Source organism: Typopeltis vanoorti, chromosome 23, assembly GCF_054136105.1.
Source record: "Typopeltis vanoorti isolate ZY-2024b chromosome 23, IOZ_Tvanoo_1.0, whole genome shotgun sequence".
Lineage (NCBI taxonomy): Eukaryota > Metazoa > Arthropoda > Arachnida > Uropygi > Thelyphonidae > Typopeltis > Typopeltis vanoorti.
The window spans coordinates 69,649,050-69,663,439 of NC_143571.1; the positions used below are offsets into that span (position 1 = coordinate 69,649,050).

General features: G+C 35.3%; 1 protein-coding gene across 1 annotated transcript in view; it reads left to right on the top strand.

Annotated features, from left to right (window-relative positions):
- Nucleotides 1-14,390, top strand: part of LOC150093938 (histone-lysine N-methyltransferase 2A-like) — a 294,597-nt gene that overhangs the window by 222,455 nt on the left and 57,752 nt on the right. Inside the window, exons 15-16 of the mRNA XM_090412869.1 lie at nucleotides 5,714-5,843; nucleotides 12,764-12,859. Of these exons, the coding sequence (XP_090268995.1) occupies nucleotides 5,714-5,843; nucleotides 12,764-12,859 (226 nt within the window). The remainder of the gene's footprint in view (nucleotides 1-5,713; nucleotides 5,844-12,763; nucleotides 12,860-14,390) is intronic.

The window sequence follows — 14,390 nt, forward strand, 5'->3', positions numbered from 1 at the left end:
TTTTTCACTTGGTTATACTATAAATTAAAGATGCCAAGAAATTATATTCTTGGTTTCATCCTCTATCCAGGTGTAAGCAAACAAAGTTTGCATGATTGGGCTGCTTGTATATATAGAGGCTAACTTCACATCATTTGCCTTAGTATTCCATAATGCAATGCGCATATCCTTGCGGACATGTAAAATGCTATGCATTATAGGAAGGCACTACCCAGATCAGTTTCATGTACAGACTTTGTTTGCTTACACTTGGATAAAGGATGAAATAAAGATTATAATTTCCTGGCATCTTTAATTTATGGTATAATCAAGTGAAAAAAACTTTCAACGCCTATCTGTAATCCATAGTATTTTAGTAATACAGTGTTACACCTTTTAACTACTTGTATATGGAAATATAACTTCTACATTACTTCAACCTTGGTATCACGGACCACTACCCATACTTGTCGAAATAGGTCTGAGTAGTGACTCTTCCCATAATTATAGTATTATATATGTCTGTAAGGATATTAAAGGCATTGATGTAAAGGCATTAGCCTCTATATACAAGTAGCCCAGTCGTGAAGTGACTTCACACACAAACTTTGCTTACACTTGGATAAAGGATGAAACCAATAATATAATTTCTTGGCATCTTTAATTTAAACCATCATACATATTTTTATTGAATTTCCTCACTTTGTTGATGAGAATTATTTTTAACAATTTCCTCTTAGTAGCAAGTTTGTTTTTTTTTATTAGTTAGAAAGCAAATTATATTATTGTTTTTATTGATATTCCTTTAGTTTACATAATTTGTTTCAGTTCTTAATGCAGTTGTGCACAGTTTTGCACTTCAAGTAACTTCATTAAAATGTTACTCATATGTAGGGGCAGATGACTTCACATCAAATTCTCATTCTATTCCCCCTCCCTGTGGGGCATCTGTTCATGGCGAAGAGGACCATCGAGTGATGGTACTGGTCCTTTTCATACTTCCTCTTTTCTTTGTTTTTCTTCCCGTATTCTTTGCTCATTTTCTCCCGAGTCTTTCTTACTGTCCTTTCATCCAGACTACTATTACTGGAATTCAGTGCCCTACCACTGTCTTTGCCATGCAGTGCGACCTGTGGACATCCAGAGAGGGGGGAGCAGTCTTGGATGGCTTAGCCAGGATCAATCAGTTAGTGGGCTTGTCTGCAAGGGCCGATGGTGGTTTGCAATGTCTCTCACCACATGATCCAGGATCAAGGATTGCTGTGGTGTTGGTATAGTCATGGTAGCTCTGGTGTTCCACTCCCAAGTGCAGTCATTGCTTGCTAGTCAGTGGGTTTCCACGTGTGGCTCTGTGATGAGTTAGGAGCTCTGGCACCAAATCAAAAATCCCTTGAGCATGAATTCATCATCCTCAAACATTTCAGTGGCATTAACAAAGTTCCAATCACATACTGATACTGTAGATACATCGTTTAGTAACAGATGTAAGAAACAAAAGATATATGATACTAGTTTAAATGCAGCAGTATTTCTGATCATCCATGCAAAAGGCCAATAGGGAAAATGTCACCCTTCTTTATTCAAAAGGGTGTAGAAACACTGGTAGGATCTCCCATAACTGATAAGAAATTACGTCCAATTGATATCCTTATGGAAACATCATGTCAGAAATTCCAAGAAACTGCTGAGAGTAGCATCAGTGGATGGAATACCAATCACTGTAACACCTCATAAAACACTCAATTCTTGTAGAAGAGTGATATCAGAATGCGATCTCCTTGATGTTCCTGATGAGCAGATATGTTCATAGCTTAAAGATCAGGGAGCGACAGGTGTGAGGCGCATCCTAATACGTAGAGATGGTCACTTGGTTCCAGTCAGGAACATCATCCTTACTTTTGATACACCTAAGCCTCCAACATCTGTATAAGCAGAGTATCAGAACTGTCCTATTAGAGCGTACATCCCTAATGTACTAAGATGCTTTAAATGTCAGAAATATGGACATGCCCAAACTGCCTGTTGTTGCTCTACAACCTGTGCCTAATGTGGTAGTAAAGAATGACAACAAATCTTGGTCTGCAAAAAACACTAAATGTGTCAATTGTCAACATCAATTCATCAATTGATGAATCCAGTTCACTCCCAAGCATGTCGGAAGTGGAACGATGAAAAAAAGAAATACAAAAAATTAAAACAGAACAAAATATATCAGGATGCAAAAAAGAAGATAAAGCCAAAATAATAGGAAAATTTTTACAATTGAACTGTCATGGGTTCGTCAGAATATCGATGATATCAAGATGTTGCAGGATAGATGCAAAAATTTCTGTTTCTGTCTACAGGAAACATACTTCAGACCTGATGAGCACCTACCTTAAGGAATTTCACTGTATTCCTCATGGAGAAGTAACTATCGTAGTGGGAAGTCATACTTCTTTCCATCATGATCAGTTTAATACTGCTGTAGAAGCAATAGCAATATGCCTAAATTGTGGTATTTCTTATTACAATATGTTTAATTTATTTACCACTGAGTGCTGAGGTAAATGAAATTGATTGTGGTAACCTTATGTTGCAACTACATGAATCCATTTAACAGTCACAATACTCTGTATAGTAGTAGTATCACCACAAATAGATAAGGTCATAGCATTGATGAATCCTTGGTAATAATGATCTCTCCCTTTGGAATAATACACTCAATACTTTCTTCCATATGTCTACCCACTCATATTCTGTAATCATTCTTACAATCTGCTTCCCTTCCATTCTTCCACTACTTACATCAAGTGTCGAAGAGAACATATGTCAAAGCAATACTTTTCCTATTCTTAGCACAATATTTTAACAAGAACCATGCTCTCCAGCTCAGATACTTATATGGAAAAATGGACCAGGCTAATTGGAATGCTTTTTCCTATCTTGCAAAACTTAATGGTGAAGCAGTCTATCAAACACCTATCAATCAAGCAGTAAAATATGTAGCAGACTACATTGCCAGAGAGCAACAGCCTCTATTCCAAGAACATCATCTCAATTTTTATTCTGTCCAAATATTTGGTGGATGGGAATGCAGGCAGTCAGAAAAGATCAACACAGAGCATGGGGTATATTTTGTAGATACCCCACCACATAAAACTTAATAGCTTTTAAGAATGTTGGGCCAAAGCACATTATGTGAGACATCACAGTCAAAAACGATCTTGGATCCAATTTAACTCATCATTTAATTAAATGACCAGTGCAAAAGTTGAATGGAATAAAATCCAGAAAATGAAAGGTATGTATAGAACACACTATTTGTTTACCTTAGATCATGATGTATGTGTTTTTGCTGATCCAAAAGCTGTTGTAGATACTTTGGATGAAAATTTTGTCTGAATCTCAGCAACAGCTTCATATCCTCTTGAATATTTAATATATTGAAAGAGCAGCAAGAGAAACAATGGCTAAATTTATCTGCTAATGGGCTTGAGCCATGCATTCAGTCATTTATTAAAGAAGAGATAAAAAGAGCTCTTTTACTGCTCTCTTTTTCTCATCTTAGTTTAGTAGGGCCTGATGACACCCACTATGAAATGATAGATGCTTCATCGTCTTCTATGAATCTCCTTCTCTTAATATACAACAGAATACTTGCAGAGGAAGTGTTTCCAAATTCTTGGCATAAGCCAGCTGTCATTGCTATCCCAAAACCAGGAAAGGATCTTACATGAGCAAATAATTATTGACCTATTGCCTAGCCAGCCATCTCTGTAAGATGTTAGAGAAAATGGTTAATACCAGACTTCTCTGGTATTTATAAAGCAACAATCTTCTCTCCAATACACAATGTGACTTTTGTAGACTTTAGACCAGCATTTTTTTTTCTTTTAAGCGGTCTTCAAACTTTTTACATCTGCGGACTGAGGAAAATAGGAGAAATATTTTGCAGACCAGCTGATGGCTAAGACAAAAACATAAACCAGTGTAGATAGTATTTTGTAAATCCAATGTTATGAAATTACAGTTTTTAGCTAGTGCGTCATCTACTGCTGCTTAGAGGTTAGAAAATTTGATATACATGGCTGGAGCGTTGTTTCTGGGAGACGAAATTTTTGGCGAACTGCCACGAAATTTCCCCAGACCAGTGCCAGTATGTGGACCATTGTGTCAATCAATCCAATTGAACATTGTCATTTGTCATGAGTTGCTGTTTTTGTTTTCTGAGTTTCATCTGTTTTGCATGCGTGAAATGTGAATTAATAGCTTGTAACCTTGCTTACTGCTTTTTATTTCTAAACTGAATTGGATCCTTAGATGTTAATTATTTAAATGGAAAAGAAAGGTATTTAGAGTGTTTCAGCCATGTGGCTGAATAGTAAACATAGCATAGCCACATAGAAGATCTGTATAAGACAGAGATTAAGGCATTCTCTTCACACAGCCTCATAAAGTAGTTTGCCAATGAGAAAGAAGGGTAGAAAGCCCATAGCTGAACCCTCAATTTATTGCAGAATTTAAAATGTCATTTACCTTGCCTTGCCAAACAAAATAGCCCAACTTCAGAGTGAACTGAAAGAAGATTGAGATATGAGGAGAAATTCAGGATTTCAATTAGATCACTGCCTTGAAGGTTTTTTTGCACTGAACTTAAAGTGGACAAAATGCTTTGTGTGAAAATGTGTTTGCCAGCAATGGAAAATTATTTTTTTTTAATTTTATATTTTTGTCATCCTATCTATCTGGGGAGAGGTGGAATTATAAGGTTTTAATAATTCCTTTGTGACAGCCAAGCTATGACATTTTTAAAAAAATCTTTGAATTGTTTTGATTTGTATGTTCTGGGATTAATAGTGTAACAGTCAGTAGGCACATCAGAGTTTTAGAAGAATGGCTATGAAATTCTTGATTTTTATAATTTTTAAGTTCCAGTAAAGCCTTCAATTCTTTGTTGTTGGAATTGGTGGTTTTCATGGGGGGGGAGCTGCCTTTGTTAGGCTTCCCAGTGTGATAACAATGACATTAACAAGTAAGTGACAAGTAGGTGTTTATCTCACACTGGATAATGAAATTCATCTATATCACCCAATTGCATTCACTTTCATCTATGCCATGGTAGGATTCAAACTTGGAGCCTATTCTTTGAGGAGTGGAAATGGTATCCATTCAGCCAATCAAGCTGGCATTTGACACTATTTTAATTTGAGGAAACCAAGTTTCAGAGTGGCTGGGATATTTTTTAGGATTGCTCCCTAAAATAGAAAATTTGGACAAGAATGTTCAAGAAGAGCACTGGCATCTGCAGTTTATTTATAATTATCTCATTGCATTAGGAAATCTATGTTATACTGGTTGTTTAACTTGAGAGTACAGTTAAATGGTGCTATTTCTAGAATCAGATGATATGGTAACTTATTAAAAAGTTGCTTAACTGAAGGTTTGATTATATAAAGATCAGATAATTGAGAGATCACTGTATTTAGAATGAGACCTAGTTAAAAAAAAAAAAAAAAAAAAAAAAAAAAAAAAAAAAAAACTGCAGAATTTTGACATGTTTTTCAAATTGATCAGGAATGGAAGAAGGGAACTCAATTTGAATTATGTACAGTGAAATAACTGTTTATTTGCTTAAGCATTTGGACTAAAGAGAATTAAAGTCAGAAATAAATAATCATAGAGGTCAGATAGATATCAGAATTATATATGTATTTTTAAAGATTTCATTATTTTCATAATTTTATTATTTCAGGTCGAGAATTCATGGTCGTGGACTGTTTTGCAAGCGCAATATCGATGCTGGAGAGATGGTTATAGAATATGCAGGGGAAGTTATCCGTTCCGTCCTGACTGATAAAAGAGAAACTATGTATGAAAGCAAGGTATGAAAGATTTAGTTGTTTTTTTAATATATATGATTGGTTCTTTAATAAATTTGGGAAGTCTGTAACATAGTCATGCCTCTTGAACGAAAAGATCTGGTTTCAAACCCTATCAAGTTATATTAGAAGAGTCACTCAATTATCATCCCTTCAAATAACTGACTCTTGAGGGGTGCTTGAAGGTCAAAGCTGTATAACTGAGAGGGGACCTCCACATAGCCTTTAAATGAATGCGGAAAACCGACCAGGGCTTCTGACCTAATGTCCAATCCTCACCATCTCATGGTTCACCGTGTTGGGATTTAGCCGACCAAATTGTAATCTTATTGGTTAAACCAAAATACAAAACGATGGTACAACATGACAAAATTTCATGCCGGCTGGGGCGTCGCCTGGTTAAAAAAGGCCCCCATTGGTTTTTGCCAGGGAACAAGGGTCAACAGCGAAAAGTCAGCTACTGGAACAAATCCTAAATCACCAGAACTGAAGATCGGTACTATCAACATAAGAAGCCTGAATGGCAAAGAAATGGAGCTAGTTGAGGAATTAGATAAGTACCAGATCGACATAAATAGGGGTGACTGAAACAAAAAAGACAAAAACTGGTGAGCTCTTTCTGAGCAATAAATGTTATATTCAGGCAATCACAATCAAGGAAAACAACAAGTAGCCATAGGATTCAAAACTAAATACGAGGCTAATCTTGAATGGCAGGCAATTTCAAGTAGAGTGATGTGGGCAAATATGAGAATGGGGAACTAGACAATGAGACTTATTTGTACCTATGTTCCCGCAGAAGGTTCTTCTCAGGTAGAAGTGAAGGAATTTTTTGAGGCTTTAGAGAAATCCCACAAGTATTGCTTTAGAGAAAGCAATACTTGTTGGATTTCTGCTCAGGACATGGACTGGTTATTTATTACTAACACCATGTTCCAATATAGAAATGTGCACAAATTCACATGGAAAGAAGAGGCAAGGAATAAGAAAAGTCTCATTCACTATGTTATTATTGATAGTGATGTTTTCTCCGTGGTGCAGGACACCAGAGTATACAGAGGATTTGAAATCGGAAGCGATCACTATGTAGTGTTGAGCAGGATAAAATTGAATTTCGTATTGAACAGAATAACATGTAAGAAAGTTTAAAGCGAATAAAAGTTGAGCAGCTCTCAGATGTGAACTGTAGACTAACATACACAAAGATTATTGAAGAAAAAAAGAAAGATGTTGAGAACAGGAACCAAACCTTGGAGATTCAATGGCAAGACTTGAAGAAAACCCTGATTGATTCAGCCAGAGAGGCATGTGATGAGGTTGTCTGCAAGGATGGAAAAATCAGGACTCCATGTGGACACAGGAAGTTAAAGAGGCAGTGAAGGAAAAGAAGAAAGCATATCAAAAGTTCCTGGCAAATAAGTCAGTTTGTGCTCTCTCTTAGAGAATACAGAGACAAATGTAAGAAAGCAAAATATTGTGTAAAACTAGCTAAACAAAAGTCATGGGAGGACTTTGGTAAGAACATAGAAAATAAATATCAAGAATGTGGTAAGATATTCTGGAGTTATTGAAGAAGCTTAGAAATGGAAGAAAGAGGGTTGTAAAAGGAGTTAGAGATGATAAAGGTGGCATGAAAACAGGAGAAAAAGATATCCTTGAAGTATGGAGTAATTACTTCGAAAAATTGCCAAATGAAACAAGCAGTGATAGCACAGTGGTAAAAAACACTCAACATGCATACAATAAAGAATACATATCCATACTTGAAGTAGAAAAAACCATCAAAGGCTTGAAATGTGGAAAGGCAGCAGGAATAGATGATATTCGACCAGAAATGCTGAAGTATGATGGTATAAAAGTGTTACAGTGGCTACACTGCATAGTTCAGAAAGCCTGGACAGAGGGATGAATTCCCGATGATTGGAGTAGAGCTCTAATAGTATCCATATATAAAAAGGGAAATAAAACTGAATGTGAGAATTACTAAGGTATTTCCCTACTGAGTGTTCCTGGCAAGATCTATGCAAGTATACTTGAGAAACAGTTGAGAAGAATTGTGGAAGAAAAGCTTGGTGAAGAACAAGCTGGATTCAGGCCAAATAGGTGCTGTCAGGATCAGATCTTCACTTTACGACAGATAGTCGAGAAATCATGGGAATATAACAAAGATCTGTATTTAAGTTTTGTCGATCTAGAAAAGGCATATGACAAGGTGTCAAGAGAGGAGCTATTCAATGTGCTACAGTTATATGGTGTCAATGGGGTATTATATCAAGCAATAATTAGTCTGTATTTGAGTTGTAAGTTGGCAGTTAGAATTGAAGGAAATACAGGAAGATTGTTTAATGTTAAATCTGATGTGAGACAAGGATGTACATTATCCCCTCTGTTATTCATTATCTATATGGATCACATTATGAAGGAAAGTGATATTAAGCATGATATCAGAATTGGAGATGTTAATGTCAGCTCTTTGCTTTATGTGGACGATGTTATATATACTTCTGAATAAATCTGCTACAAGTCCCTGACTAAATTGAATAACTGTTGTAATAGATATGGTATGAAGGTCAGCATGACAAAGACAATGAAAATAGGTAGAATTGTTGAAAATGTCAACTGTGTTGTGAATGGAGAACCTGTGGAACAAGTAAAACATTTCAGCTACTTAGGCATGATTTTTAGTGAAGAATTAAATATGGAAATTGACAATAGAATCAACAAAGCTGGTATGGTAGGAAGTCAATTGAATAAATTCGTATGGAATAAGAGAGAAATTAGTCAGAACACTAAATTAGCTGTATACAAGACAGTCTTAAAACCAGTTTTAACTTATGGATCTGAGAGCTGGGTCAGAAGTAAAACACTTGATCAAAGACTAGAGACCACAGATATGAGAGTCCTGAAAAAGATTAGAGGTTTGAACAGATGCCATCAATGGCAATATCAATTAAAAACGAGGATATTAAGAAAGGACTTGACATATCCGCATCCAGGAGTGCGTTAGCAAAGCTAATCTCAGGTGGTATGGTCACTTAAACAGAATGGGCAAGGAAAGATTAGCAAAACAAGTGTTCTCTGCCAGGTTGGCAGGAAAACGACCCAGAGGAAGACCAAGATATAGGTCGATTGATACAGTACAATGTGCCTTAGAAGATAGAAATGTAAGATCTGATAATGATAATTCCTCTTAAACGATTCAACGATGACTTCTAAGGGCAGAACAGGCCATGCTAGGCCTAAATCCTTGATATTCATGATGATGATGATAATATTGGAGTCTTGACAAGTAATAGACTGATTTGGGGGCAAATTGTAGATAGGAAGTTAGTAATGATGTAAATTTTTCATGTAGTACTATCATATCCTGTACACCCCTTGAGGGTACATGTCAGGAATTTGATGATGATGATGAATGGATAAATGTAACTTTTTTCTTCTTGTACCGCATTGTTTAATTATACCTTCACCTGACTGGCAAGCAAATGGCTTTCTCAGTGTGAATGGATAAATTAAGGTTTACTCTATTTAAAAATAAATAAAAACATATCATTAAGGATATCACAGCAGAAAATAGATGGGAGTAATGATACATCTCATTTAAGAGACTTTAGATTTCCTATGAATAGTAAGATGCAAAATCACATTATAAAACTATTATCGTCATCAACATCATCATCATCTTCAAATTCCTGCCATGTACCCTCAAGGGGTGTACAGGATATGATAGTACTACATGAAAAATTTACATCATTGCTAATTTCCTATCTACAATTTTCTTCGAAATCAGTCTGTTACTTGTCAAGACTCCAACATTATCTCTTTGATAATGTTGGAGTCTCACACCAGATCTTATATTTTTATCGTCTAAGGCGCTTTGTACTGTATCAATCTACTTACATCTTGGTCTTCCTCTGTGTCGTTTTCCTGCAAACCTGACAGAGAACACTTGTTTGGCTAATCTTTCCTCGCCAATTCTGTTTAAGTGACCATACCACCTGAGATTAGCTCTGCTAACGCATTCCTGGTTGCTGACAATGTCAAGTTCTTTCCTAATATCCTCGTTTTTTTAATATAATATTGCCATCGATGCCATCTGTTCATGCCCCTAAATTTTCGCAGGACCCTCATATCTATTGTCTCTAGTCTTTGGTCAAGTGTTTTACTTCTGACCCAGCTCTCAGATCCATAAGTTAAAATTGGTTTGAACACTGTCTTGTATACAGCTAATTTAGTGTTCTGACTAATTTCTTTCTTATTCCATATGAATTTATTCAATTGACTTCCTACCATACCAGCTTTGTTGATTCTGTTGTCTATTTCATATTTAATTTATCATCTTCACTAAAAATCATGCCTAAGTAGGTGAAACGTTTTACTTGTTCCACAGGTTCTCCATTCACAACGCAGTTGACCTTTTCAACAAATCTGCCTATTTTCATTTTTTTTTCCTTTTTATTGTTGACCTTCATACCATATCTATACAACAGTTATTCAGTTTAGTCGGGGAATCTTGCAGACTTCTAGCGGATTTATTTAGAAGTATAACATTGTCCGCATAAAGCAAAAAGCTGACATTAAGATCTCCAATTTTGATATCATGTTTAATACTACTTTCCTTCATAATGTGATCCACATAGATAATGAATAACAGAGGGGATAATGTACATCCTTGTCTCACACCAGATTTAACCTTAAACCATCTTCCTGTACTTCCTTCAATTCTAACTGGTGACTTACAACTCAAATAAAGACTAAGTATTGCTTGATATAATACCCCATTGACACCATGTAACTGTAGCGTATTGAATAGCTTCTCTCTTGGTACCTTGTCATATGCCTTTTCTAGATCGACAAAACTTAAATACAGATGTTTGTTATATTTCCATGATTTCTCGACTATTTGTCGTAACGTGAAGATCTGATCCTGACAGCGTCTATTTGGCCTGAATCCAGCTTGTTCTTCACCAAGCTTTTCTTCCACAATTCTTCTCAACCATTTCTCAAGTATACTTGTATAAATCTTACTGGAAACACCCAGTAAGGAAATACCTTTATAATTCTCGCATTCAGTTTTATTTCCCTTTTTATATATGGTACTATTATAGCTCTACTCCAATCTAATAAATTTAGTTTAATCATTTATCCAAGTGTGAGCAAACAAAGTTTGCACCTGAAAGTATCTTTAGGACTGGGGTAAGGTGGTACAACACCGCCTTAAACTTTCAACAATCTACTCCAATCATCCGGGGTACTCTGTCCATGCCTTCTGAACTATGCAGTGCAGCCACTGTAAGACTTTTATACCACCATTCTTCAGCATTTCTGGTCGAATATCATCTACTCCTACTGCCTTTCCACATTTCAAGCCTTTGATATCTTTTTCTACTTCAAGTATGGATATGTATTCCTGACTGTATGCCTGTTGAGTGTTTTTTACCACTGTGCTGTCATCACTGTTAGTTTCATTTAGCAATTTTTCGAAGTAATTACTCCATACTTCAAGGATATCTTTTTCTCCTGTTTTCATGTCACCTTTATCATCTCTAACTCCTTTTACAGCACTCTTTCCTCCATTTCTAAGCTTCTTCAACAACCTCCAGAATATTTTGCCATGTTCTTGATATTTATTTTCTATATTTTTGGCAAAGTCCTCCCATGACTTTTGTTTAGCTAGTTTTACACAGTGTTTAGCTTTCTTACATTTGTGTCTGTATTGTCTAAGAACACAAGCTCACTTATTTGCCAGGAACTTTTGATATGCTTTCTTCTTTTCCTCCACTGCCTCTTTAACTTCCTGTGTCCACCAGGGAGTTCTGATTTTTCTATCCTTGCAGACAACTTCAACGCATGCCTCTCTGGCTGAATCAATCAGGGTTTTCTTCAAGGCTTGCCACTGAATCTCCAAGGTTTGGTTCCTGTTCTCAAACTCTGTCATTTTTTCTTCAATAACCTTTGTGTGTTTTAGTCTACAGTTCACATCTGAGAGCTGCTCAACTTTTATTCTCTTTAAAACTTTCTTACTTGTTATTCTTTTCAATTTTAAATTCAATTTTATCCTGCTCAAGACTAAATAGTGATCACTTCCAATTTCAAATCCAGGATTTGAAATTGAGAATTATCGAAAATGGGACTTTTCTTATTCCTTGCCTCTTCTCTCCATGTGAATTTGTGCACGTTTTTATGTTGGAACATGGTGTTAGTAATAACCAGTCCATGTCCTGAGCAGAAATCCAACAGGTATTTGCCATTATTATTGGCTTTGCTCTTTTCTCCAAATTTTCCCAAATTATTTTTGTATGTCTGACAATCATTTCCTACTCTGCTATTTAGATCCCCAACTGCAAACTGTCCTACTCTGGCCAAACAGGCAGGACAGCCAATACAATAATTTCTGAATACAAAGACTACATCCATTTCCACCAATACAGCCTGTCAGAAATTGCTGACCATGCTTTGGATATCTACAGGATATACTGGAAGAAGGCCACTCTATTACACCACAACAAATACAAATATGAAAGGCTGTTCCTCAGAGCTCCCACAGCTCTGAAAAACATTTGAAAACTCAACAAATTTTGATGCACGATACTGCCCCAAATTTGGGAAGCATTAATCCTGAGATTTCAGCCCAATGGCCAAGGCTACCCAATTTAACTCACTAGGGGGTGCCATTTAGGACTCTCGGCTCAACTTTGGTTGCCTTTCTTTAGTCTCATATGCTCAGTGTTAGTGCCTACACACACACACATCTCATTGTTTTTTGTGATCTCTGATTGCCGAATTATTGAAAAGTATTAATTAAAGTTTTATAATTAATATTTTAGTATACGTTAATTCGTATACTAAAATATTAGTATAATCGTTGTTGTAATAAATAATTAACAACAATTATTAATGTGTCTTACTGTTACTTTTTTTAGGGTATTGGTTGTTACATGTTTCGTATTGATGATAATGAAGTGGTGGATGCTACAATGCATGGAAATGCTGCTCGCTTTATTAACCATTCATGTGAGGTATGATTAACCTATGTTGTACTAATTATATACACTTGAAAGATATATGTTAACAATGAATATTAGAACAATCTGGGGTAAAATTACTCATAAGATATCAGTAATTCAGATGTAGAAATAACTAATCACAAATTATCTTATCAGCATCACTGATAAGACAGTTTAGGATATGAAGCTACTAATAAATTCCCAGTAGTACTTGTTGTATGCACTGCTTGAAGAACATATATGGAAGAGAGAACTTGAGAATTTATTGAAAGTGCATTGTTCATTTTTTTATTTGTTAGCACAAGTGATAAAATGATGATGGGACAATTCAGAAATCCTGCTCCAGAGATCATACTTGGAGCTTTTTTTCTAGCTATTTCAGATGTCCAGCAAGCAGGACAGTAATTTCTTTACCAGATATTTTTGTGTTTCTTAATAGAAACACAAAAATATCTGGTACATAGTAGTACCAGACTCCTGCTATACAGACGACTAAACATAGGCAAAACAAAGTTATTTTCTCAAGCAATTTCAGGGCTCCAGTAAGCAAGGTTTTAGTGGTGTCTCACACCAAGCAGTGAAAATTATTTACCAGTTAAGAACTGCTGTGTTTATTTCTCTTCATTTTTTCTGGATCTTCATGTTTCCCAAGCTCTTTTAAGTTCAGGTTTTATGTGTAAACTTTTAGAAACATTTGCAAAAAATATTGATTTTCTTTCACATCAAATCTTTAGTGTTTAGAATTTTTTTTCCCTTAAATATGACTTCAATGTGGAAATGGTGTGGGATGGGGTTGGGGACAAACCCTGACCGTGTTTCATTTAGAGTTGTGTTACACCCTTTCATTTTATGTTTCTGTTTCATGCTAGAATATCTAAAATTGGTATTAAATTATATAAACCTTTATCAGAACATAACTTGCATGCTTGTTTTGACACTGTCAATTTGTTTTATTCTCTTTGAAATTCTACAATGCTTATTTGTTATCATCCTTTGAAAGGCATACACTTTATCTTTCAAATTACATATTACAATAGCCACCTAAAATAAACTAAGAAACAAATATTATTAAAAATGAAGCTCCTCTGTTACAGTTGTGAAGGAGGTTTCAAAATTACTTTACTGTTTCTATTGTATGAAAAGAAAATTCCAATGAATGTTCATTACTTACTCTGTAATGGCCAGTTATATATAAGTAAGTACATTTCTTACCTTTTTCCTTATAGTTATATTAGCATAAATAAACTTGGCTGTATGACAGAAATATTTTATCCATAATTGTTAACTTATTTATCATGAAATTAATTTTAGTCTTTCTGTTCTCTGTTGTGCTTAATCTTATATTGTGATGAGCTTTAGAAGAGTGTTGTGGTAATTTATGTTAAATCATTAACATAAATAATGTTTATGGTTGATATCTGAATTTTACAGATAAGCATCACATAATGCCATGTCTAATTTCATGATGTAAAAAGAAAGATTAAGCTAAATAAAATGAGCATTAAAATATGTGGAAATCATCCATTTACAATATACTCATACA